The following is a 27329-nucleotide window of genomic DNA, read 5'->3' on the forward strand; positions in this document are numbered from 1 at the left end:
TCCATCCCCAACATACCAGCCATTCACCCACACACACATAAAAAAATTTTAAAAAAAGAAAGAAAGGAAGGAAGAAATGTTTAAAAAGTGAGATACTGCATGTACAAATGGGAATAATAATTGCCAATTCCCACCTTACAGGGCTACAGTGCCTGGTACCTTAGCAAGTGCTCAGTACGTGATTTGTTTCAGGTAATCTTGGTTTCTCGTCTGCACCTCTGACTCTTACTTTTTAAAATATTTTTATTAGTTGTTGATGAATTTTTTTTATTTATTTCTATGTGGTGCTGAGAATTTAACCCAATATGTCACACATGCTAGGCAAGCACTCTACCACTGAGCCACAACCCCAGCCCCTGCACCTCTGACCCCTATAAGATCGAAATGCACCTAAGTGAGGCTGCGGAGGCCCGAGTCTATCTTCAGTCTTCCTTTCCACACTTGTCCTTGCTGTTCCTTCGTGCTGTTCTCTCTTCTCTCTGTCTAGAATGTCCTTCCTTCCTTTCTTTGTTTGCCTCGGTCAACTTCAAAGTTTAACTCAATTGCTTCACCAGCCCTGGAATGTTCTTTCTGAAATCCCAGCCCAGAAAGACTCTTGCACCTGCCTTTGCAATGCCTCAGAACCTGGGTGCAGCCCCGTGACTGTCATCACCCTGCACAGTCACCCCCATCCAGCATATGCTCGTGCACACACACGCACTTGTTCGTCACTATTAAAGGAACAGAAAAGAGGTAGGTGGTGTGCACATGTAATCCCAGCTACTCAGGAAGGTGAGGCAGGAGGATCCCGGGTTTGAGATCAGCCTGGGCAACCTAGTGAGACCCTGTCTCAATAAAATGAAATAAAGGCTAGGGATGTAGCTCAGTGGTAGAGAGTCACTGGGTTTGATCCTCAGTACCCAGAAGGTGTGGGGGGACTCTTAGCTCCACTTAAATGAAACCACAACAACATACCATTTTCTACCTAAAAGACTAGCAAAATTCAACGAGTCCCAAGACACTGGGGTGGCAAGGAAGCAGGCACTTGACAAGAGCGTAGATTGGAGCATATTCTGAGAATTGAGTGACATCGATCTGTCCACATTTAGTAGGCACATAAAGCAGAGGACATGCATCAATGCGTGCAGTGGCAGAAGGCTGGGAACCACCCAAGGGTCCATCACTGGGGACTGATGAATGTAGGTGGCACCCTACTGTGCACACAGCATTATATAGCCAAGAAACAGAGAAAAGTTCTTTATTATTGACATGGAAGGCGCACTGAGAAGCGTGCCAGGGGGCAGCACGGGGAGTTTCTACAATGGCTGCCATGGTGTATAAAGGGAGAAAATATATACAAGCATTTGTATTTGATGCACAGAGAATACATGAAGGTCGTATTGATGGCAACACACCAGGAGCCTCCAAAGACAAGGCCTGAGAGTCTGGGAAACAGGAGGAGGGGGAGCCTTAGCTACCCCATTTTACACTTAAACATTTTTTATCTATTCAAAATTAAATAACTTTTTAACAAAGGAAAAAACTTGCCATAAAATGGAGATGAAGGTTAAGTCCTAGGCACCAAGATGAAGAAAGATACCTTGAATTTGTTTCCAGGGGTGACAGGGTCCATGGCAAATCTTTACCCTTGGGCCAGCTGCCCCCCACTTGCAGCTGGGCACTGTCAGTTGAGGGTCAGAGAATTAAAATCTTGTTTCTGTACGAGCCTGAGTAAAACAGAAGAAGGATAAACCTGCTATCAGTGGCTAGGGAAAATTCACGAATGAATGCATACCAAAGCCCAAAAAGAAAGATTAGAATTTGGGGCCCCAGGGCTCTTTCACCACGGCATACTATGACAAGGACCAGGCATTTCCTCTTGTACCCACAAAGCTCCTACTAAGAGCCTCTGAGGATCCAGATTGACCTTCTATTGAAAAGCCTCTGGGCAGGGATGTAGCTCAGTGGTGGGCCACTGGCTGAGCATGTGCAGGCTCTGGGTTCAATTCCCAGCACCACGAAAACAGAAAACAAAAACAGAAGCCTCTGGAGACCATCTGGAGAGAGTGTTGGGTGGAGGGCTCCAAGGCTGGACCCAGGTGACCTCCACAGGAAAGACCAACCAGAGGAAGGTACAGAAAGGCCCACCAGCTCCAGTGACCTCTTTCCTGGCCAGCCTTGATTTAGAGCTGACAGAAAGGTCCCCTCCCCACCCCCACCTATCCAGGGTACAATCTGAGGGTCAATGCTCTTGGGGAAAGCTCTTGCCAGACTTATAAGGGAGAAGGCTAGTTACAGCCACCAAACCAGCCTCAAAAGAGAAAATGTTACAAGAGCAACACAGGAGTCTCAGGGGCTGGGCAGGACCAATGGTTGAGTCCTCCAAGGCTGGCTCAGGTCGTGCCCCACCTGCCCTGCCCTCCCACCTCCCCTCTCCTTACCTTTTCTGCATCCTCACTTGCTAACCCCACCCCATTTGGATCTCAGCACAGGCTTCAGGCCTCAGTCCTGAAGGCCAACCCTCTGACAGCTCTTCTCCTTTGTCTTGGTCAGGAGAGTTAAACAGGTTCCTGTGCCTGTGTGTTTATCCGTCTCCCTGACTACACTGCTGACTCCCAGGGGAAGGGAACCATCAGGTAACCCTGGGTTTGTGTCTCCTCCCTCTCCCTTGGTTCAGGGCTCAGGCTCTGGCGAGCAACTGTGCTCAGCTGGCCGGCACCCTTGGGGCCAGGACCAATCTTCCCCCAGTTTCAGGGTGGCTAGCTGCCCTCCTGCTGAAGGGGGTTTGGCAAATGCCAAATTATGTGCCAAACTAACTGTAAGAAACAGCATCTGCCCTCTGCCCCTCCTTCTCCCCTTGGGAGCCAGAATACTCCCAAGTCCACTCTCTTGCTACCCATCTCCCCCTAAATAACATCCAAAGCCATTTGCCAGGCATGAGGCTTTACCTGGCCTGGCCCCAGTTCCCTACCCCCCACCTCCTTCTGCTCCGGCAGGTGGCCTTGCCGTCTGGAAGCAAGCACCTTCCTTCCTCAGACCCAGTGCCTTGCTGTTATTCCCCCTGGGAATGCTTCCCCTCGAGGCTGGCCCCATCCAGGCTCTGCTGGTCTAAAATCACAAACCCTGCAGCAACTAGTTCTTTCTATTGCTCCCACTGTAAGTCAATCTCTCCTTTTCTGGCGCCTCCAGAGTCACCCCTTGCTCTACCCCGGGGCTGGCTGCTTAGAGGGCCTGAAACAACAGAGCCATGCCCTCCGGCCAGAGAGCAGGCCACACTGATCAGGGGGACAAGAGGGCGAGGCAGGGTTACTGCGAACTGCCTGGGCTCTTGGACCCAAACCTTGGATCTGCACAGGTGTCTCCAAGGGTCCTGAGAACCGCACTCTCCTCTGCCGGCTCCCAGCCCAGGGTCTACACTAAGCCTGTACCTTGCTCTCAACTTTGGAGGTAACCCTTTTATTAAACCTTCCTCAAATCACTCAACCCAGGCAGTCTCTTTCCCTTCAGGTCACCATCTGGCAACACATGTCCGTTGTGAGCTGTCCCCCACTAGACCACAAGTTCAGGAAAGAGAGGAACCTTTTACACTCTCAGGCACCTCAGCCTCTGTGTCACCACCGGCACATCGTGGTAGCTCACCAGGTGTATGTTAAATGAGTGTCTGGAGAAAGGGAGGATCAATCTGATCTGGAGAGAGGTTGGGGGCTGGAGGACAGGCTCCAATGCAACCCGAGCTCAAATGCAGCCTGGGAAACAGTGAGAAGGGGGTTCTCCCAAGGTGGGAACCCTGCTATGTCATGCTTAGCACTTCTCAGCAACCTCGGATGGCTCTGGGTTTGTTTTCTTTGAATGTCTTCCCACTGGAATGAATTCCCCATAGGCAAAGGCCACATCTGTCTTGCTCACCACGGTATCCTAAGAGTTGGAAAGTGCCTGGCATACTCAGAAGACGCTAGATCCACGTTTGTTGAATAAGCGAGAGGAAAACGAGTTCTCCAAAAGAAATAACGAACTGGCCGAGGACCTCAACAGCCTGATTGGGTGGTTTGGACATGGGAGAGGAAAACAGAGAAGGACCTACAGGTCCCACTGCAGGGGAGCGAGCAAATTAGGGCTTGTAGAAAGATGGGGCTGAGGGGAGCCAGGCTGATGACCATTAGGGAGGTGGCTGCTGTGACATTTGGGCAAGGCAACATGAGATCGGTGAGGAAGAAGGGGGCAGAATTTCATCACTGTCTGGCTATGAATGAATAAGATGACCCTGGAGTGTTTTGCTCATTCTATGCACTGGGAACTGAGGCCACACTGCCAGGTCTGCGGTCCTGACAAGGGACCTGTTTCTAACCTGTCTGAAATGGGAAAGCTGCGGAACGGAAGTGGCTGGGGGGAAAGGTTAAGTAAAATCAAATCTGACCATGTTGTATTGAAAGTGTGACCAGAGACATAATAAAATAAATAAGTGTGTGACCACAGAGATCTGTACAGAGAAAGCTACAGGCCGCTGTACCCTGAGGCCTCCTAGGTGGTGGTGGCCGCAGGGGAAGGAGCATGAGAACCATCTCCTTGTGAGCAAAGATGGGGTGTTTGGGACCCTGAGGAGTTAGCAAGCTGGAGGAAGAAGCCATCAAATAAAAGGAGGGCAGGCAGGCCAAGAGGTAGAACAACAAGGAAGGGTGGACAGTGTCACAGAAGCCAAAAGAACAACCTTGAAGAAGGGAGAAGCAGCCAGTGCTGTCACACGTCAGAGGAAAGCGCTGGTTGGACCCGAGGGTCCCATCCTGGTGGGGCGCCTGACTGCTGGCCTCTGGGACTGGCTGCAAGAGCTGGCAGTGCCAAGTCCCTGTTTGTGAAGAGCCTGCTGCCTGTCCCAGCAAGGCCTTCCTGGCATCTGCCCCAAACCTCATTGTCAGCAGATTGCCAACTGTCTCACAAATCCATTCTTTCTTCTTCCTGTGGTGGCAGGGCTCCCAAATTTTACCTAGATGTAGAGCCACTCAGCTAAAGATCACATTTCCTCATTTCCCTTACAGCTAGGTGGGACTCTGGGACGGGGACTGGGCATTTCTAGGTCTTGCTCTTAGCAGAAGGCCAAAGTTTTCCTTCACATACACTTCATCTCGTCTCCCTCTTCCCGTGACTGGAAGGCGGAGGTGGAGAGGGGTAACTCCACCCGCACCCTGAGGACGTGAGAGCACCCAGATGATGGAGGAGCCCAGAGGCGCAGGAGCCTGGACACCACCAGATCCTGGCACCAGCCCGCACCTTCCAGACAGCGTACACTCTGTCTCAAGATGCTCTACACGGGCACTTCTGTTAGGACAGCCTAACTCATGGGAACACACCATTTAAACTGGTACAAAGGCCATCTTTGATCAGATGGGCAGTTGCTCAGCTCGTCTCTGCTAGAGGCCCCAAGGGACAGTGAGAGAGGTAGTTGGCATTTCCCTTGATGAGGTCCTGGATCTCCACACACCAGGCCATCTTAATCACCTGCTACACAGCCATCATTCGTAAATGGGTCCAAACCTTTCAGGAAGGGGTCTGTCCCCTCACTGACACAGCCTAGAAAGGAGTAAGAGCAGTCCATGGCGTGCAGCTGCAGCCTGCCTCCCTGACCTTCAAAGGGGCCCACGTCCAGCTCCTTTTCTCCTCCCACCAGGTCAGTCAGTGCCTGGGTGCATGATGGGGTTGCCATGCACACAGAAATGCTCCGTGCATCAGAGGGACAGAATCACAAACACTGCAGTGGGATAGCATCAAAGGTAAAGACCATGAACCTGGAGCTGAAGGCCCAGGTGCGACTATAGGCATGCTACTCAGCAGCTAAGTTACTGACCCCGATGGGCCTCCACATCCTCAGCTGCAGAGGGTTACAGTACAAGCCTGAGATTTTAAGCAAGGTGCATGGCATGTCTATAATCCCACTGGCTCAGGAGGCCGAGGAAGGAGTTTTGCATGTTTGAGGCCAGCCTTAGCAACTTAGACCCTGTCTAAAAATAAAACAAAAAGGGCTGGAGATGCAGTGCAGTGGTTGCATTCCCCTGGGTTCAATCCATCCCCAGTACTTCCAAGAGAAAAGAAAGAAAATCTTCAGGACCCAGGGCTCCATGAAGAGTTTCTAGACTCAACACCGAAAATACCATTCTTTGAACTTCAGTACAATTAAAAATTTTCATTCTGCCAAAGACTATGAAAAAGATGAAAAGATAAGATACAGGGTGAGAGAAATTACAAACAACATATCCAACAAAGTTCTTGTATACAGACTATATAAAGAAATCTCAAAACAATACAATTAGAAAATGGGCAGCCAGGTACAGTGGTGCATGCATGTAGTCCCAGCTACTCCAGAGGCTGAGGTGTGAAGATAGCAAGCCCAGGAGTTTGAGGCCAGCCTGGGCAACATGATGAGATTCCATGTCAAAAAAAGAAAGAAAAAAAAAACCAAAAAACCCCCAGGCAAAATCCCCACACATTTCACCAAACAATAGACAGCAAATAAATACAACAAAGGTGTTCAACATTAGCCTTTAGGAAAATGCAAATTAAAGTCACAATGTATTGCTACACATCTATCAGAATGGCTATAATAAAAAAATAAAGATAGGCCAAGCATGGTGGCACACGCCTGTAATCCCAGCAGCTCGGGAGGCTGAGGCAGGAGGATCGTGAGTTCAAAGCCAGCCTCAGCAAAAGCAAGGCACTAAGCAACTCAGTGAGACTGTCTCAAAATACAAAATAGGGCTGGGGATGTGGCTCAGTGGCCAAGTGCCCCTGAATTCAGTCCCCCCCGCCCCGCCTCAAACCAAAAATAAAGATAACACCAGATTCTGGTGAGGATGTGGACAAACTAGATCACTCTTACACTGCTGGTGGGAATGGTACAGACACTGTAGAAAAATTGTTATTATAGTTATTATAGGACCTAGTGATTATAGGACCCAGGAATTGCATTCTTGGATATTTATTGCAGAGAAAAGAACAGTTATGTTTATACAAATACCACACACACAAGTGTTTTAGCAGTTTTATTCATAAGAGCTCCAAGCTAGAAATAACCCAAAGGTCTCACAATGCATGAAGGTGAAATCAGGTGCCTGGGATGCTACCAGCAATGAAAGGAAACAAACCATTGATACAACCTAGAAGGTTCTCAAGTGAATTACATTGAATGAAAAAAGCCAACCTCCAAAGGTTACACCTTCTGGTCCCCGTTAAATGCTACTGTTTCAATGACAGAGGTGGAGGAGAGTAGCAGTTGCTAGGAGTTGGTGATGGGGAAGAGAGATGGCTATGGTTATAGAGAGCACGAGAGAGAATTGTGGGGACTTGTTGTTCTGTCTTGGGATGGTTACATGAATCTAGGCAGGACAAAACCACACACACATAAATCTGAATGAGCCCTGTAGACTGTACCAGAGTCAATGTTCTGTGTGTGTGTTTGGTGCTGGGGACTGAACCCAGGGCTGCTCTACCACTGAACTACATCCCCAGTCCTTTTTGAGACATGGCCTAAGCTGCTTAGGCTGGCCTCAAACTTGTGATCCTCCTGCCTCAGCTTCCTGAGCAGCTGGGATTGATTACAGGTATGCACCACTGTGCCAGGCCAATATCCTGGTTCTGATATTGCACTAGATATGAGTCACCATCACTGCAGGAAATTGGGTGAGGTGAGAGGCACATAAGACCTCTTTACGTACTACTCTTCAATATCCAGTGACTATTTCAAAAGTAAAATTTAAAGAAAAATCTGTCAGAGATGCACACTGACCCACATTTACAGATTAAATGACACAGATCTGGTATTTGCTTTAAAAGATACTCCAAGGAGCTGGGGTATGGCTCAGTGGTAGGGCCTGTGCTTAGTATGCATGAGGCCTTGGGTTTGACCCCCAGTTCCAAACAAAAAACAAAACAAAATAGCAAAGCAAAAAAAAAAAAAAAAAAAAATACTATAGGAAGAAAGGATAAAGAGGAAAAAGTGGAAGATAGATGACACAAAGTGTTGATGCTGGGTGAAGACTATCTAGGGGTTCTCATACTTTCTAATTTTGTTTTTGAAAGTTTCCAACATAAAAGTTCCCAGGGGTACGTGGTACAACAGAAGGGCTAAACCTAGTTATAACAGCTGGTAGCCTATGTGTTGTTGTAACTTCTGAGCACAAATCAAACTTAAAACGTATGGTTCCGTTTCTTTACAAAGCTTTATTATGAATTTTTATTATGGGTCTTTCATAAATCACACTCTTCATTTATCTCTGTTTACTACCTTCTCCCTTCTAGAGGTCCCACAGAATCATTAAAAAATAGAAATCTATAAATACACATTGAGGATTATGCAGTTTCTACCCAGCAACAGCAGCAGGGCCGGCGTCTAAGTGGTCTGTTCCTCTCCCAGCGGTTCCTCTGGAACAGTCACAGCACTGCAGCCTCTGGAATCTCAAGGGCAGAATCAGCCCCCCTTTCCAATCCCCACCTTGTCCCTTAGCACAATGGCATTTAACAGTTGTTTGTTCTGGACAGTGAGGGTGACTGCGGACCTGCAGAAATGCTGACTGGGGTGACTGCTCCAGAAGGCAGGGCGAAAGGCAAGCTGGGGTCAGTCCTAGCCTGACCTGGGGATTGTATTTCAACTCACTAGGCCAAATGCCAAGGGCGATCAGACTCCCACAGGGGAGGGGGTTTGCACGTAAGCTCAGGCTAACTGCTTTCAGCTGAGAGCTTGAGGTCTCTACAAACCTGACGAATTCCTATCTGGTCCAGAGTCGAGGAATCTTGATTTTTTTCACTATCATATCCTCTTCAGTTCCTGACAAGCATCTGTCTCCTTCCAGGCAAAGGGACAGAATGCCCTAGAGAACACTGAGTTTAGAGGACAAAGTCTCCACCAAACTGTCAAGTTACTCAAGTTTCCAAATTCACCAAAGGAATAGAAAATTCAGGGATGACTGGAGGCTGGGGACACAACTCAGTGGTAGGACACTTGCCTGGCATGCGCAAGGGCCTAGGTCCAGCCCCAGACTATAAAGAGGAAAAATAAAATAAAATAAAAGATTATGGAAGCTGAGTGGCCACAGAAGTCAAGTCACGGACCTCAGAACTCTAACCCGGGGAGCATCGTGCCCATCTTGTGTTAGCTTTCGGGCATCCCTGGCATTTTTCTTCCTTGCGTTTGGTTTTACAATCTCCCTTACAAGACCAGCCAAAGGATATCAACTTGCCTGGCATCTTCTTTAAAAACTTATTTTCTGCTCTGTAGGGTACATCAAGGATGAAGTCTTCTCTCCCAGGAGGCAGAGGGTGAGCAGATTCCGCCTGGCTCCTTAGAGAACACCTCTGCTCAGGCCACAGGCTCCTCCCAGCCTGTTTCCGCCAGTGCCCTCTGGTCCATGCCAGTCTTCTAGTCTCAGCCACCTCTCTCAGCTTGTGGAATATAAGGCCAAGCCAGGCCTCAAAATCCCACCCTGGCCTGCTACATCCTTTTCCTATTGTTTAGAATCTATGGCTCCTTGATTAAGTCACAGTGCGACATATCCCACACTCCAGGCTCTTGTCAGGGAAGACTTTTTTCCCAGGAGGGGATAGGTCTTGGGCAGTTCTCCAAGCATACATTCCACAGAGGGACAATAAATGGCAAATCTCTCAGGATGGCCCTGCTTTGGGGAACTCTATCAATTGTTGGCCAGAGCATTAGCACTGCCCTGATGTGTCATTGTCCTGCACATTAACATATCTGCTCACAGCTCCTGACTTCTGCCAGCTCCATGTCAAAGCTGTGATGTGTGGTCCTCCTGCTTCTATCATTATGAGGGAGTAGAGTACAAAGTTACTTTCCATCAGCTCAGAGAGCTTGAGCAACCCAAGTAAGGAGAGAAATAAGAATGAGGTTCTGGGTTGACGAATTGGTGCCATAATTGTTCATGAGTCAAAAAAAAAAAGAAGCCAGATATCCTGAAATATACACAGGGCAAGGAGTCCTCCTAGCAGTAAGCAAAGCAGCAAAGGACCCTTTCTTTTCCTGCCACTTTCCCTGTTCTTCCAGGTTGCAAAGGAATCAAATCCTGTGATGATAAATGAAGTGACCAGCTGCTGCCACACTCTAGCAGGTAGCAGTATGGCCCTTTGGATTAAGAAAGTTTCATTATTACTATTGTTTTGTCCTCAACCAAACATCCGGTGAAAACAGATAATCTGAATATAAGGTCTGCTATTAAAATCATCCCCATCACATCCTGCAGCTGCAGTTTGGCCACAAAGAGGTCACTCTCTCTTCTGTCCTCCAGAGGCTTTTACTTGCCCAGGAGAGTGGAATCCGTATCTCTGTACAAGCCAGGCTTCTTTCTCAGCTCACGAGAGGGACCTAGAAAGAAGAAGAAGCAGGGAGCCTGCTTGGTGGGGCCCTTCCTGCTGTCCTATGGGACCAGCACCAGGGCTGTGAGGGTCGGTCACCTGGCTGCAGGACACTCAAGTACTATGGAACGAGAAGTGCACATGGGAGTAAGGAGAGGCAAAGGGAAAATACTTCCTCTCACCAGAGTGGTGTTAAACCCACTGGGAGCCTCCTTCCCACCAAGAAACAGAAAAGCTGGCTGAGGCAGACTCTCTGCACCTGGGTCTCCAACTCACTTCTTCCTGCGGATCTTGGGTTTCTTCACAGGTCGCAGATAGGGGTTATCGATGACATTCTCCTCCCCATTCCGGCTGCCCGACAAGGAGGGGTTCTGCTGCAGGACAGAAGTGTTCTCCTTCTCGGCTCCAGAATCATCCTTTGAGCAAAAGCCGAAATAAAGCAAAACACCAACGGCATAAGGAAAGAGACTGTGCCCGTCACAAGAACTACCATTAGTGTCTCTTTTGATTGGGAAACAAGAAGGCCGAGAGCAGCCTTTTTTCCAACGTTCCTATCTCTGTCCCAGGTGCACTTGAGGCCCAGGCAGTGGCCAACTCTGCCAGGAGAAGAGACTGTTGGCTTTGACCCAGTGGAGCAACAGTGGATCCAGAACCCCTCGAGAGGCGGGGACATGAATTAGGGAGAATGGAGGCCTGGGAGAGGCGGGGAGTTGCAGCAACAATTTCAAAGCTTCAGGGAAGAAGCCCAATCCAGTGGGGAGATAAAGAAAAGGGAGTTCACCCTGGATGCCTTGCAGGACTGGGAGACACAGGCCACAGGCACAGGGTACTCCTAGGCCAGAACCAAAAGAAATCAACAGATTTTTCCCAAAAGTAATTTCTGGAATTTGCAACATGGTATCAACAACCATATCCCAGCATAGCTGAAACCTCTCCGGTCCTGAGGGTTCCCAAGGCAAAGCTCAGAGCCTGCAGGTACCATCATGTGTACCTCATCAATTATACTCTCCTTTGTTTTGCATGTTTTAAGGTCTATGACCAGTGACTCATAGTTTTTCCTTTAACAAAAATATCATTATTACTCTCTTTTTGCAGTACCAGAGATCAAACCCAGTGCCTTACACATGCTAGAAAATTGTTCTATTACTGAGCCAATTCCCATCCCTTTTTACTTTATTTTGAGACTGGGTCTGGCTAAGTTGCCCAGGTTGACCTTAAATTTGTATCTTTCTGCTTCTGCCTCTTGAGTATAAAGCAGTTTTTTTTTTTTTTAAAAAAAAAAACATCTACTTTTTAGTTGTAGGTGAACACAATATCTTTATCTTATTTCTATGTGGTGCTGAGGATCAAACACAGTAGCTCACACATGATAGGAGAGTGCTCTACCTCTGAGCCACAACCTCAGCCCTAAAGCAGTTTTTATTGTTTATTTTTTGAGGAAAATGTTTAGTCCACATACGTTCAGTACGATTCCAGTTAAATATTTTTAAAACCACAATTGTGTACATGTAGGAAAAAAGGTGATAACCTGAAATTTTAAAAACTGTCCTAGGAGTAAGAATGATTGCTCTCCTTTTCTAATTTATACTCTTCTCTGTTTTACATGTTTTTAAAAGAGGCTGCAGGGGCAGAGGGGAAAATCATACCAAAAATTTGACCTAGAAGCTCAGGCTTAGGGACCAGAAGCTGGTTGGGTGGCGCCCCCTGGTGACACATCAAGGGTTTCATAAGGAGAAAAAAATCACAGAGATTGTTTTTCTGCAATTGGAGGCTGAGGCCCTCACCAACCTCAACCAGGAGAGGAATGCCATCAAAACAGACAGCAAAGTAGAGCACAGTGACCAGATAGCACAAAATTAACAGATGGTTCTCAAGGGACAGATGACCCAGGGTGTGGTCACCAGTCTTCAGCTTACTGGGCCTGGAGAAATTGGATGGTTTCTAGGTTCTACTGTACACCCTTAACCATGGATTGTCCCGAGGGAGCCAGTTCCCTGTAGGGCCCACATGCTTACCCTCTCCACTGTTCAATCAAGTGGGACCACAAGGCAACCTGGGGCTATTCTGGACTTTCTGAAGACCCTCTTCAAAGAAAGTATCCCAAGATCAACCTAGCTCTTGACAGACCAGGTGCCAGGCACAAGATCCACCCACAGCCAGGTCTGCCATAGACATGCAGCTCCCAGCCTGACTTTTCTTTCTTTCTTTTTTTTTGGTGGGGGGGGCTGATATTGGGGATTGAACTCAGGGGCACTTGACCACTGAGCCACATCCCCAACCCTATTCTGTATTTTATTTAGAGACAAGGTCTCACCGAGTTGCCTCCTGCCTCAGCCTCCCAAGCTACTGGGATTACAGGCGTGTGCCATGGCGCCTGGCTCTTAAATTCTTGATGGCTTGACTGAGTGGCATCTGCCCTCATCCTAACATTTCTTTACCATCAACATCCTATCCCCAAAGTTATTGGAGGGTCACTTCACTGTGCCTTAAGTGTGTTCTAACACAGGAGACGCAGCCAACAGTGCTGAAAAGCTACCCCTGGGACCATGCTGGAGGGTAATGAAGGTCCCTCCATTTTCCTCCTTATGTCCCACAAGAGCAGGATGACAGCTCTGTGTCTTCCACATACAGCTGATGGAAGTAATCACCTTCTTGTCCCTTTCAGGGACAGGCAGCCTCAAGATGGGGAAAAGTAGGGGTAGTGGATCCAAGTAAAACATCCAACTGACCCAGAGAGTTCTAAAAGCATGGGAGCAGAAGGGTCTGTCAGAATCTCCTTGAACCTGCAAAGGTCAGACACAGGCAAAGGCCTGCGAGCTCTCAGGACCCCCTGCTCTGGGGTGACTGCTTCCAGTCTCATGGTTGTCAATACCACTCCCATGCCGACAACTCCAAACCCACCTCCAGCCCTCACCTCGCTCTGACCTCCAGCTCCTACAGCCACCTCTATACAGGTGCTGGTCAGCATCGCATGCTCAATGTGCCTAACGTTCCCCCACCAAACAGCTCTCGGTGTTCTCCACCCTTCCAAGCGTTCAAGCCATGCTTGTTTCTTTTTGTTCTCTGACATCCTCTGTCCAGTATGTTAGGAATCCTCTAGGATTCAGACCTTCAGATCAGGCAAAATCTGACCACTTCCACCACCTCTGCTGTGACCCCTGACACACTGCACCAGCTTCTAAGGGCTCCTCCTCTCGTGTCCACACCCTTCAGGGCAATCAGAGTGATGCTTTCAGAAGTTCAAAAACGGCTCTCCTCTATATCCTCCCATGACCCCCACCCCTCCCAGCAGCTGATGAGGCGCATCTGATCCAATTCTCCTTCGATCTGCCTCAGCCACTGTTTCTCAGGCTCTCTGCACCGGCCACACCCTCTGCCAGGCACTCTTCTCCAGATATCCACAAGGCTCACTCCCTCACCTTCTCCAAGCCTCTGCACAGATACAGCCTTCTCCGTGATCTACCTAAGCACCCCATTTAAAACCGAAACCTATATCCTCACCCTGGATCTTCCCCTACTGTATTTCATCCAAGGCACTTTCATCTTTAATATGCTACTTAATGACTTAATTATATATTATGTTTATTTTTGTTCTTCCACTGCCAAACACAGGCTCCTAAAAGAGGTTTTGTCTGTTTTGTTCATTGCTTTATCTCAAGGAGCAGAAGAACACCTGGCATGTACTAGATACAAAGTAAACATTTGTTGAGTGCATGACTGGTTCAAATTTTCATACAAAAGTTTAGACATGTGGATTCCCTGCACAAGGCAACAAGTTCAAATGTATGAGAGAAAAAAACATCATGTACTATTTTAAAATGAACAGCTCTGCTGGACATGGTGGTGCACGCCTGTTATCCCAGCAGCTAGGGAGGCTGAGACAGAAGGAGTGCAAGTTCAAAGCCAGCCTCAGCAATGGCAAGGCACTAAGCAACTCAGCGAGACCCTGTCTCTAAATAAAATACAAAAAATAGGGCTGGTAATGTGGCTCAGGGGTTGAGTACCCCTGAGTTCAATCCCCAGAAGCCCCCCAAAACAAAAAACAAAAATGAACAGCTTCTTTATGTTCAAGTACATGGAAAAACCAGAACTAGATTAAACAAAGTAATTACTCCTTATCAATAATCCTACAAATTCACTGTCTTCAACAGATAAAAGAATAATTTAAAACACCGGTTATTTAATTTGCTTTAACATTAACAGTGAATGCTAGAGACAGAAAATCACCTAAATGTCCATAGTGGACTCATTACATTATTACATCCATAAATGAAACTGCGAGGAATGAAGGAGCTTTTTATACACAGGTACGGAATGATCACCAAGATACATACAGTCACAAAGGGAAAAAAACAATGGGAAGACCATTTGTGATCTGCTGTTTGTGTTTAAAACAATTTTTTAAAAATGTATTTTAGTTGTCAATGGATCTTTTATTTTATTCATTTATTTATATATGGTACTGAGGATCTAACCCAGGGCCTCACACATGCCAGGCAAGTGCTCTACCACTGAGCCACTACTCCAGTCCTGTTTAAAACAATTTTAAACACCCAATGTCTCTAGAAGGATACATAAGAGATTGGAGAGACAGATGCTTTGTTGGGAGGGACAGAATGAGAGGAAGGAATGTCATTATACATCTTTTTTGTTTATTCTGAATTTTGAAACATATTATTATATTTCCCAATCCAACAAAATAAGAATAAATGCCTACATATAAACTCTTGCTAGAATCTTAGTCTCCAAGTCTCTATTTTACTTTGTACAGAAGAGCTTGGGGCTGTACAACCTAAAACCGCAGGGGAGAGAAGGATGTGTGCTGTGAGCCACCATGTGCCAGGCACCTGACATACATTAGCTCACTTTATCTCAGGCTCTCATCCCCTTGAGGTTGGTGTTCCCATTCTGATGTGCACTTGTAAAGACACAGACTCAGGTATCCGTTAACACAATTAAAGTCACACATCCGGCAAGTAGCACAGCCTGGATATGAAGCCATGACAGTCTGCCCCAGGGTCACGTCTTTCTCCTCTTTGCTGTCCATACTCCTAGCTCGGCCTCTTTGTAGCCTGGGGTCCTCAGGCAGCCTCGGTTCCCTTACCACAGGGACCTCACTTCATGTCATAACCTGTGTTAGGCAACACATCTGTGAGCCCTTTAACTATACTGTACTTACAAATGTCTGGTGGTACTTGCTTAGCTTAGAAGACTCCTTCTCATAAGGTGAGTTCAAAACAGAAGTATAAAATAACAAGTTCCACTGCTTTAAAGCCATGAGCTTCCAGCCTAATTCTGAAAGGGATCAGTCAACACTGAAGGAACATGTATGTTCAAGCAAGGATGATCTTCAGCAAAGATCAGCGAGCACATCTCACTTGCAAACTGAAGTTGCTCTGCCGTCTGGTGCCTCTCAGCTTAGAGTACAGGAGGGGCCTCCAGTCTAACTATGTCCCCTAAGGCTCCAGACAGGGCAATTTTAAAGGATAGCTGAACTAGTAGTCTGAACAGAAGGACCCTGGGAGCCTTGAATGCGTTACTGCCTCCAGCAGCTCTAGGATTCTGCTTGGCACTTTCTCTCAAGATGCAGGAAAAGAGGAGTTTCATTCTTTTACCTGCTAAGAATGGCACATCCCTAACCTGAAAAGAAAGTACAGCCTAAAACGAGCTCTGACTACCGCATCTCCTCACCCAACCCTGTCTCTGCCCACACATACTATCCGCTATCCCAGGCAGGGAACATCCATGTGGTAGCTAGTCCCCTGATGGGCGCTGAAGCCTATCCCTCCACCCACTAAGGACATTCTGTAATGCTCCACTCTCTCCTGCATCAGAGTCCGACTCTGAGACCAGAGCACTCCCATCACAAACAGACCCTTCTTCAGCAGGGCTGGGGAGGAAACCCAGGGCCTCACACTAGGCAAGCGCTGTACCACTGACCTACATCCCCAGCCCTCTTTCTTCCACCTTAAAAAATAAAAATGCCACAAAAATACCTCTCTAAATTTCTTAATGTTTCCCCTCCTTTGGTCACCTCTCCATCTCTCTCTTCCCCCTTTTATAGCAAAAGTCCTAGAAACTGTCTGTGCTAGCACTGTCCAACAGGACTTCCTGTGATGACAGAAATGTTCCATCTCTGTGCTGTGCAGTACAGTGGCCTCTAACCCTAGGTGGCTAGTGAGACTCAAAATAATTTCTTTTTTGGTACTGGGGATTGAACCAGGGATGCTTTAGCACTGAGCCACATTCTCAGCCCTTTTTATTTTTCATTTTAAAACAGGGTCTCACTAAGTTGCTTAAGGCCTTGCTAAGTTGTTTTGGCCTTGAACTTGCAATCCTCCTCCTGTTTCAGCCTCCTGAGTCATTGTGATTATAGGCATGTACCACTGTAACTGGGCAGGAATTGGTTGTTAGTTTTATTTAACTTTAATTAATTTAAAGAGCCACATGTGGCTAGTAATGGACGTACAAGTCTATATTCATTGACTCCAAGTTCTCTCCTGTTCTCTGTGAATTAATTTCCAGGGCCTTACTCTCATTCACTGAAACTGCTCTTGTCAGGGTCAAAAACTACATTCATATTGCCAAATCCAATGGTCAAATTTGCAGTCCTGTTACTGTAACTGCAGCTCAGGAAGCAGCTGATGGCTCTTTACTCCCTGAAATCTCCCCTTCCCTTGGCCTCCAGGACCTATCCTCACCTGCTTCTCCTCTCACCTCTCTGGCTCAGCCGTCTCAGTCTCCATTGCTGCTTCCTCCTCATCATGACTACTAAGTAGGGGACAGCTCCATGGCCTGGTCAACACACCTCTTCTCTTCTTTGCAGTGGTGGGGACTGAACCCAGGACCTCATGCATGCTAGGCAATCACTCTGCCACCAAGCTAATCCCAGCCCTTTTTATTTGTATTATGGGACAGGGTCTCACTAAGTTGCTGAGGCTGTCCTCAACTTGCAACCCTCCTGCCACTGCACCCAGCTCCTTTTCTTTCTAGTCCCCACTTGCTTCCTCGGAAAGCTCATTTACTGTCATGGTTTTGAGTTCACCTACATGATAACCAAATTGACATCTTTAGCTGTAACTGTTCCTCAAACTCCAACATTTGGACCCAGCTCTCTACCTGACATCATCAGGTTCATGTCTAATAAGAATCTCAAGCTCAACACATCTGCACCTGAGCACCTGACTGCCACCCATACAGCATACAGCATCAGTCTCCCCTATCTGGCTGCAGATAACTCCCTATTTCCTGTCGTTCAGGCAAAAATCTTGGAACCGCCTTTCACTTTCTCTCCACCCCCAACATCTCACATCTGTTCTACCAGTTGGTGCTGCTCTGTAAAGAATCTAGAATTTGACCAAATGATCTCCTGGTGGTTTCATTGCTTTTGCTCCTACCACCATCCCTCAGCTTATTGCTACAGCCTTCCAGCGGCTCTCCGGCTTCCGCTCTGCCCTCTGTGGTCTACCCTCAACAACCTGACTGATTCTGTTAACTAACCTCCATGAGATCCTGACCTTCCTCTGCTCAGTATCTCCCTGGCTCCTATCTTACTGAGTATAAGCAAAAATGTTTAATAAAATGTTTAAGACCCTGTAAGTCTGAGTCCCCCATGAGCTCTCCGACCTCATCCACTGCCTCCCCCTCGTCCACTCCACTCTGGCATCCTTGCTGCTCAACTCAACAGCTAGGCCTCCACCTCAGGGCCTTTGCATCTACTGGTCTCACTGCCTGAAAAACTCTACCCCCAGATGGGAGCAGGCACTGATCTCTTTAGGTCTTTTTTCAAATATCAATTTTATTTTTTTGCTTCTTTTTAATTATATACATGACAGTAGAGTCCATTTTGATAAAGTTATACATGCATGGAACAGCTCTTATTCTAATTAGGGGCCCAGTCTAGTGGACACACATGATGGTGGGATTCACTGTGGTGTAGCAGATATCAAATTCTAATCCTGTACTCCCTCATCTTCATCATCACTTCCTATTTTTCCTTAGCTTCATGAAGTTTGTCTGTATTTCTTCCTTCTAATTCCCCAGAACCTGGACCTGAGCCTGGCCTGGCAGGTGCTCATTCAGTATTTGTTGAATGAATGAGTGAATCCCCAGGACATGGCTATGTCTCTCCAGTTGGAGATAAGGTTACACCTGGATCATCATGGGCATATCCCAGGGTGACAGGCCAAGGGCTGGATGGGCCAGTTGGGGGGAACTCTGAGGCAGGCAGAAGACAGGACCCACCGTGCTGATGTGGAGTGCGAGGTTCTCTGTGTCTGTCTGCTCATCCTGCTCCGAGGAATCTGTCTCCTCCATTTGTTGCATCTCCAGCTCAGATGGAAGAAGAGCTGTCAGGTAGGGGATGGTGAAAGGTCTGGCAGCAATCACTGGGGAAGTGGAAGAAAGCATGATTCCACTGACAGGGAGTCCCTACAGCCTTCCCGGAGCCTTACAGCAAAACGACGGGCAGCACCCACAGATAACACTGGTTCATGTGCTCCAAACACGTACAGAACGGGCCCAACGATGCCCTGTGGCTTTACATGTGCCATCTTTAATCCTTGTTCCCACTGGTACATAAGCACAACTATCACCCCATTTGACAGATGTGGAACCCGACGCACAGACAGGTTGACTTTCCCAAGCACAGAAAATAGCAGAGTGGGATCCCAACTCAGGCAATCCCAACTTGAGAGCCAATTTTTAGTAAGGAAAACTGAAATCAGACAGAACTGGGGCTATCAGCAGAATCTCAATTGCATTGGCTTTGTGATCTTATACCCAAGGTCAGTTAACACCTCGAAGCCACATTTCTACAGCAGGAACACTGATCTTTTCAGCCTGAAGGACCTAAGAACTCCAAGGGTGAGTATTTCCCTGGATCTAAAAGACACTTATGGTGAGTGGGAATTTCTATCCTTCCAAAAAGCAATGAGGATGAAAGAAAGAAATTGATTTAAAAACAGTACTATGGGGCTGGGGATGTGGCTCAAGCGGTAGTGCGCAAGCCTGGCATGCGTGCAGCCCGGGTTCGATCCTCAGCACCACAAACAAACAAAGATGTTGTGTCTGCCGAAAACTAAAAAATAAATATTAAAATTCTCTCTCTCTCTTAAAAAAAAAAAACAGTACTAATGGGCTGGGGATATAACTCAGTTGGTAGAGTGCTTGCCTCGCATGCACAAGGGCCTGGGTTCAATTCCCAGCACCACAAAAAACAAAACAATACTAATTAGCCAGATATGGTAGTAAGTCTGTAGTTCCAGCTACCCAGAGAGGCTGAGGTGGAGAATTGCTTGAGCCCAGGAATTTGAGAACAGCCTGAAAAATACAGTGAGATCCTGTCTCAAAAAACAGGTAAACAGCCTACAATCCCAGCAGCTCAGGAGGCTGAAATAGGAGGATGGCAAGTTCAAAGTCAGCCTCAGTAACTTTGTAAGACCCTAAGAAACTCAGTGAGACTCTGTCTCTAAATAAATACAGTGGTTAAGCATCCCTGGGTTCAATCCCCAATACCAAAAAAATAAAAATAAAAAATTTAAAAATAAAAATTAAGGATTGGGGTTGTGGCTCGTGGTAGAACGCTTGCCTAGCATGTGTTCGACCTCAACTGGGTTTGATCCTCAGCATCACATAAAAAAGTAAACTGATAAAATAAAATTTAAAAAATAAAAATTAGGTGTGAGTCTCTGTATATTTTACGGAAGAACGTGATTATCAGGAGCTACTAAAAAATTATTTTTACTGTGGATCAGAAATAGTTCAGGCAGCCATAAGAAACTAGGATTCAATACTACCTAGTAGCCCATGACCTTGAGTTAGCTACTTATTGCTCTTCTTTATAAGTCTGTGGATCCTACAAAGGTGGTGATAATAACAGTTCCTAACCTACAGGCTCATGAGATTGAATGGGATGATGTATAGGAAATCATCAGAAGTGTCTGGCACTTGGTAATGTCAGCTGCTATTATTCCAGAGCTGGGCACCTAGTAGGCATTTGGTGGTAAGGGCCTGTTAAATCAATGAATCACCCAATCTCCCTGTTTATTTTTGTATAAACTGAAGCTTCCTGTAGAGATGAGGAACTTATTCAAAAAGGCCAAATAGTGCAGAGACGCAAAGTAAAATGAGATGGAACCTGGGGAAGGGTGTTGTGCCAGGCAACTGCACCAGCTGCCGGTGCTCCTTCTACTTCTTGGGATGCCACTTCTCCCCTGAGTCTCTGTGAGTCCTAGGACTCAGCCACCCTTGTGGAAACCTAAACTCAATGTACCTTGAGCAAATAATCCCACAAAGGCATTTCTGTTTTGAAGTTATCAGATAGAGACAGGCTCTTAAGACTGGAGAAAAGGAGCCAGGAATCTGAAGAATAAGCTGCCATCAGAGAGAAAGACAAAAGCTTATTCATTTCTCCCCACCAAGCCAATAGAAAAGAAAGATGGCGTGATTATCTCAAATGACAAAGACAGGGTCCACAGAGGAAGCAACTCTTACATGGGAATGTGCTGACGTCATCTTTGAAGAGACTCTGGGTCTCGCCTGTCTTGGCCATGAACCGTGTGAGTGCCCGCTCCACATCGCGCCTCTGGGATGCAGCCTTCTCCCGCAGGACCTGGTAGTCCGACACAGGCTTACGGTAGGTCTACAAGAGAACAGCAAAGACACCGGGTAAGCTGAGGTGCCCTTCTGCTCTGATGGGTCCCTGACTTGCTGTTGCTAGGTCCTTCCACCCCTCAAAATGACCCACTATCATTATTTACTGTAGAGATCTCCAGAGCACAATGAAGGGACAGAAAGATGATGGTATAATACATAAATATTTATTTGTAATCTTAAAAATTAAGAAACGTGCAAATGTTTACAATAGAGCTGACTCCGGCTTTCATTCAGTGCCATGACAGCTGGTCTCAAGTGTAAGAGACACAACCTTAAGGAAGAATGGGAGTCCCCCGGGGAGCTGTGACAGGGACCTTCAGTTCCATCAGTGTAATATGACATCCTGCATTATATGAGTGGCTGCCATGTGGACTTGCAGATTGTACTATCCTGTTTTCTTAAATTCACCCTCTCAAAATGGACACATTGCTCCAAAAGATTCCCTTAAGAAAAACAGGCTGAAGACCTTATCCTGAGTGCTGCAAATGAACAAGAAAATGACACATGCCACTCCTTCTAATTATGAGCTTGCTGGCAATCACTATGGAAAATAATGAGATCTAATCTGAATAAAAAGTTATCCGAAACATGGCAAAAGAGACATTTTAACAATGACATGAAAGTATGAACTCTTCATGATATGGAGACAAGGCTTTTAAAGCAGGCACTCAAAAACATTTCCACATGTCACTGTTAATTCAAGTATGTAACCTCTATAGTTCCCATATCCATACTTAAACAGACACAGAATTCTCTGACTAAAATCTTCCCCAAATTAAAATGAATTATTTAATTAATTATTTATTTAGGTACTTGGTACTGAACTTAAGGGAAGCTTTACCACTGAGCTACATCCCTAGATTTTTTAAAATTTTTTAAATTTTTTTTGGGGGGTGCTGGGCATTGAACTCAGGGGCACTTGACCACTGAGCCACATACCCAGCCCTATTTTGTATTTAATTTACATATAGTGTCTCACTGAGTTGCTTAGCGCCTCACTTGCTGAGGCTGGCTTTGAACTTGCGATTCTCCTGCCTCAGCTCAATCCTGAGCTGCTGGGATTACAGGCGTGTACCACCGTGCCTGGCTTGTTTTTATTTTTTGAGACAGGGTCTCACTAAATTGCTGAGGCTAGACTTGAACGTGTAATCTTCCTGCCTCAGTCTCCCAAGTCACTGGGACTACTGGCATGCACCACTATATCCTGCAAGATTATCTATTAATGTGAATTATTTTTGTACAACATTACATTATAATATTTATGAAAATAAACAGGCATTTATTAGAATATATACATAATATTTTCACCATCAGTGACACACTATAAGAGTTAAAAAATGTTATGGTTGAATTGTGTACTCATAAAGAACATTTTAGACATATTGAAGTCTTAACCCCTAGCACATAAGAATATGAACTTATTAAAAAAAACCCACAAAATTACCTATAAACTCACCAAAAATGGACCATGACATTTTGTAGAATATCCTAGTTTATTTCTATGTGATTAAGTACTTTCAAATGTTTTGGTGGAACAGGCAAATTCTGGCTTCAATCTTTGTTAGTTATACTTTTGGAGGCAAATCTGAGAACATTTTTCTCACTTGTCATATTGCTTCTCAATGGGGAAAGATATCGTGAGTTCTGAACTGCTCTTTTACCAGAATTTCAGTCAATTTACTGAATTCCAGTCAGACAGACAGAAGGAATTGATAGTCAGAGTCCACTGCTCCTGGATGCTACTTTAGAGTCACCGTCCCCAGTATGGCATCATCACTCACCGGAGTTTTGATGTAGGTGTGGGGATCGGGGAACTCAGGAAAATGGCTGGGGATGTGCGGCGGGTGGGGTCGGTTCTGCCCTGCAGTGAGGGCCTTGGGGGTCACTGGCTGATTGGTCACTGGAGCTGCAACAGAATCACAACTAATTAGTCCTCCTACTGAGGCCCTGGTTTCTACAGATTATGGTCACTGTCCAAACTCCTTTTTTCACTGGACCACAATTTTCAAAACAGCAGGCACTTTGTATTTCTATCAATAAAAAGCCTCTGATGGTTTAAGGACCTGAGAAGGTCACCCCCACAATGTTCAGGATTGCTAGATGACCTTGGCTGACATTTCCATCTATAACAATCTGCCCTCAGTCTTTTAGGTAGATAGATTGGTGTCTAGGACCAAAGCAGGTACCTTAAAGAGCATGCTGAAGAATGAAGGAAGTTAGATGGGTTGCTAACTCTTTTTTCAGAGAATCTAGGCTGGGGGGCATAGCTCAGTGGTAGGGTAAGTGCTTAACATGCAGGAAGCCTTAGGTTCAATCCCCAGCAAACACACACACACAAATTGTTCAGAGACCCTAAATAACAAAGGTGTACACTCAGCTGGAGAAAGTTAGTATATGTTTAAGTGATTGCTAAGGGGATTGGAAATGGCACCTTCCACTGCTATGCTGTGAGAGGAGTTCTTTAAAAGATGCCAATGTGAAAAAGTGACTTTAAAGGAAAAAAATCCAGTGAATTCTTCCCAAGTCCTACAATCCCAAACTAGTTGCTCCCTGTTCAGTTCATGGCACCCAGTTTTATCTAAGGCTGAGACACTAAATTTTTTTGTTTAAAGAGTCACATAGTAAATATGTTAGATTTTGTGACCATACAGTCTGTGTACACAACTAAACTCTATCATAATAGCACAAAAGCAATCACAGATAATAAATCAATGTGGCTGAATTTCAATAAAACTTTATTTACAAAAACAGGCAGCAGGCTGCATTTGGCCCATAGGCCGTGGTTTACCAACTCTCAATCTAAGGAAGAACAACAATTTTCATGTTTTTCAAGCAGCATCATTCACTCTTCTGCACCTAAAGCACAAGAACTGTAGCAATATCTCAGAGATGGCTTTGCTTTTTGGCAAATAAACTTCACATCCTAATCCTATTAAACCAAGAAATAGATCGGAAGTAGCCCTAAAGATTGGAAGGGAGCCTGCAACAAGGAAACAGCTACCAATCTGACCCCTGACTTAGTCAACTAATTCATTCCGCAAGCATTAACTGAGCACTTACTGAGTATTTCAGTTCAAAGTCACTTACGGGCAGTGATGACCATCCTCTGAGACCGTTTTGCATAAGCAGGGAGAGTGTCCACATTGAAACCTAAGAGACAAGAAAACAAATCACTGCCCTGTCAACTGAACTTTGAACAGGAAGAGGGTAATAGTGTGGAAAATGACTTTAACTCCCACTCAAACCAATGTACTGTCCTTCACAAGAAGCTACAGTGGAATCCCCCAACAGGGAGTTAGGTGGTCTCTTAGACCAGTTCACAGAAACCCTCTCTTTACAACTCTCTCATGGTAAAAGCACATCAAGAGAACTATGAGGGAATCCAGACCACTCAGCTGACATGGGTGCCTCCTAAGGACTTACCCCTCTCTCATGACCTCAACTCAGTTACATGGAAAATTTGAAACTGGGGTGTACTTACCCATCTCAACCAGAGTGACCACAATATCTGACAGCGTAGGCTGGGTCCTGGCTGTGTGCTCACAGTAAGACTTGGCACTCCTCCCAATTTCTGAAATGTCTATGAGAGGATCGAAGGCATGAGGTCTTATTCTCAGTTCCTCAAAAAGTTAAATATAGAATCACCATGTGAAGCAGCAATTCCACTTCTAGGTCTATACCCAAATGAATCGAAAGCAGGGACTCAGAGATACTTACATATCCATGTTTGTAGCAGCATTGTTCACAATAGCCAAGTGGTGGAGAAAAATTATTCTCCACTGACAAAATAATGAATAAATTGTGGGACATACATAGAATAGAATATTATTCAACCTTCAAAAGAAATTAAATTTATATATGTTCAACATGGATGAACTCTGAAAACATGCTAAATGAAATAATTCAGACACAAAAAGGCAAATATTTTAAGATTCCACTTATATGAGATGCCTAGAAAAAGCAAATTTATATAGAAAGAAAGTAGATTAGAAGAAAAGAGAAATGGGGTGTTATTGTTTATGGGTAGAGTTTCTGTTTGAAATGATGAAAACTTCTGGAAATGAATAGTATTAATGGCTGTACAATATGATGAATGCAATTAATGCCAATGAATTGTACACTTAAAAATGATTAAAACAAGCCAGACATAGTGGTATATGCCTATAATCCAAACTATTTGGGAAGCTGAGGTACATTCAAGGCCAGCTTCAGCAACATAGTAAGACCATGTCTCAAATAAAAAGGGCTGGAGTGATAGAGTGCCCCTAGGTTTAATCCCTAGGAACATATATACACCCCCTCAAAGAGAGAGAGAGAGAGAGAGACAGAGACAGAGAAAGAAAAGAAAGAAAGAAAGAGGGATGGAGGCAGGGATAGAAAGAGAAATAACAATAATAAGAGAATAATCAAGAGCTTACAATTTTCCTATCTCAGAATGTTTTACATATAAATCTCACTTATACTCACAACTCCATGAGGTACAATTTATTATACCATTTCACAAATGAGGAAACTGAGGTCTGGGAGGTTTAGTGACTTGCCTAAGCCTATCTGATTCTGAAGCCTGTAAGTCACTTCATTCCCCCACTTTTGCCTTAAGTCCTAACACCATTGCAATACAGGGCATAGATCTGATGTTGGGGTTGACTAGAAGACAGCCTAGTGTTTCCTGGTACTCACAGCTTTGCAGCATTTCTGTCAATGTTTCCACAGATGCTTTTTCAGCGCTCTCAAACCCTGCTTCTGTGAGCAAGGAGCTCACAACCACTTGCAGGGTTCTCCTCCGGGCCAGATGATAGTTATCTGCAGGGTTAGTGGACTGTTTACTTCCTGATCTCTGTGAAATTGGCAGGAGAGCGGGGGAAGACTTTCAACCACAGGACAAGGATACAATCACATAGTTCACACATCATCAATGGCAAGCCAAAGTTCTTTTGCTAAATACTTAGCAAGGCTGAATATTTAGAATTATAAATCTTGACCAACTAAGTAATACTTTAGCACCCAGGGTGCTCTAAATAAGAGATAACCTTTCTTCCAACCTAAAACGTTCCAATAGGAAAAACAGCTCCCCCCCCCCTACTTTCTGTGTTAAGAGATTATCAGAAAATATAGCTGAAGAAACAAGTATGAAGAGATTGAATAAATCTACTTTCTCCAAAAGAAATAATCTCTCTCTTGTTCCATCTCTATACTATTTCATTAGCAAGGAAAAATAAAACAATTACACATAAAGCTGAAGATATCAGGGCAAAGGATAATAGCACAGAAATGTAGAGAAGCTAAATATTTTGAAACGGAATCCTTCCCAACTTTAGATGGCCAATAAGAAGGTGAAAACGGCTTCCTTGGACCAATCAGAAGGTGTTCCGGGTTCCCACCCACCCAACAGAGAACGGGCCAATCAAGACGCAGATCCACCAACTTAGGAGGCCGTCGCCAAGTCCTAAGGAGGGGGGGAGACGTTCGGCCTGAAACACCCTCCTCCACTCAGAGCTCCTGGTGGGGCTGGATTTCTGGGCATGAGCGTGTTGCCCAGGCCAGGGCAAAGTTACAGAATGCCCAAACTCTCTGGGCTTCAGCCCTGCGCCTCCTTCCCTTACCGTTCCGGAGCTGCCGGCCCCGGCTGCGGCCGCCGTGTCGGCCATCTTGCTCTGGCGTCGTGTGCGCGAGCGCGGGGCGGGATGGGACTTGTAGTCACGGGGCGGGGAGTCGGCGAGGGGCGGGGCGGCGCGCGCCCCCCAGGTTTTCGGAAGCCCAGGGGGACTGGGGGTGAGGAGCGTCGATGACCCTGAGTTACGCGAACTTTTGTGAGAGAATTATTCTTGAGGCCTTCGGTGAGCTAGGGAATAGGCCAGGAAAACGCACTTTGGGTTTTACTGATTAAAAATAAATTATTTTTAATGTGAATCGTTTCTCATAAAGAGCATCATCCTGGGAGGACCCCAGGAAGTCGCCTGCATTCGCAGAGGTTTCCAAATTTATCAGGTTAGCAACACCTGGTTGGGCCATCCCAGCCCAGTGCCTTCACCCTGGGAGAGGGTCTTGTTATTAACAAACTCCTCAGATGGTTTTCCTGAGCCGATAATTTGGGGCAACCCTAGAGCGTCCCACCGCATGAATTTGTCCTCATGGCCCCGTAACCGCCAAGGCCCACTTGGAAGCAGAGCCTAAGGGCCACCTAGTCCGGGTCTTCCACTACATCTCACTGCGCTCTCACTCTCTTCATCCGCTAGTGATTGCGAGGCGAGCAGAGAAACCTTGTCCCTTTCCCGCCTCACTTCCAGGGCGTTGGGTCCACGCATCTGCTAGTGGTTTTGTCTCTCGCCTGTCAGCCCCTGTGC

The 27329-nt window shown here is 46.0% G+C and overlaps 1 protein-coding gene across 3 annotated transcripts; it reads right to left on the minus strand.

Annotated features, from left to right (window-relative positions):
- Positions 1-1372: 1372 nt before the first annotated feature.
- Taf8 (TATA-box binding protein associated factor 8) lies at positions 1373-26643 on the minus strand. 3 transcript variants are annotated; one of them, XR_013091635.2, is made up of 9 exons: positions 26589-26638; positions 25666-25822; positions 24467-24565; positions 24073-24135; positions 22767-22891; positions 20824-20971; positions 18574-18716; positions 1580-1706; positions 1375-1424 (listed from the first exon to the last, which is right to left on the minus strand). XR_013091635.2 is itself a non-coding variant. In XM_076858737.1 (9 exons), exons 1-9 carry the CDS (start codon positions 26631-26633, stop codon positions 10327-10329), a joined length of 933 nt encoding a protein of 310 aa, XP_076714852.1. In that variant the 5' UTR covers positions 26634-26643; the 3' UTR covers positions 8165-10326. The 3 variants fall into 3 exon arrangements, 2 of the variants coding, with proteins under 2 accessions (XP_076714853.1, XP_076714852.1); XM_076858737.1 differs by lacking the exons at positions 1375-1424; positions 1580-1706 and adding exons at positions 8165-10339; positions 10606-10745 and having other exon boundaries at positions 26589-26643; XM_076858738.1 differs by having other exon boundaries at positions 1373-1706.
- Positions 26644-27329: the final 686 nt, after the last annotated feature.

This window comes from Callospermophilus lateralis, chromosome 6 (genome assembly GCF_048772815.1).
Source record: "Callospermophilus lateralis isolate mCalLat2 chromosome 6, mCalLat2.hap1, whole genome shotgun sequence".
NCBI lineage: Eukaryota > Metazoa > Chordata > Mammalia > Rodentia > Sciuridae > Callospermophilus > Callospermophilus lateralis.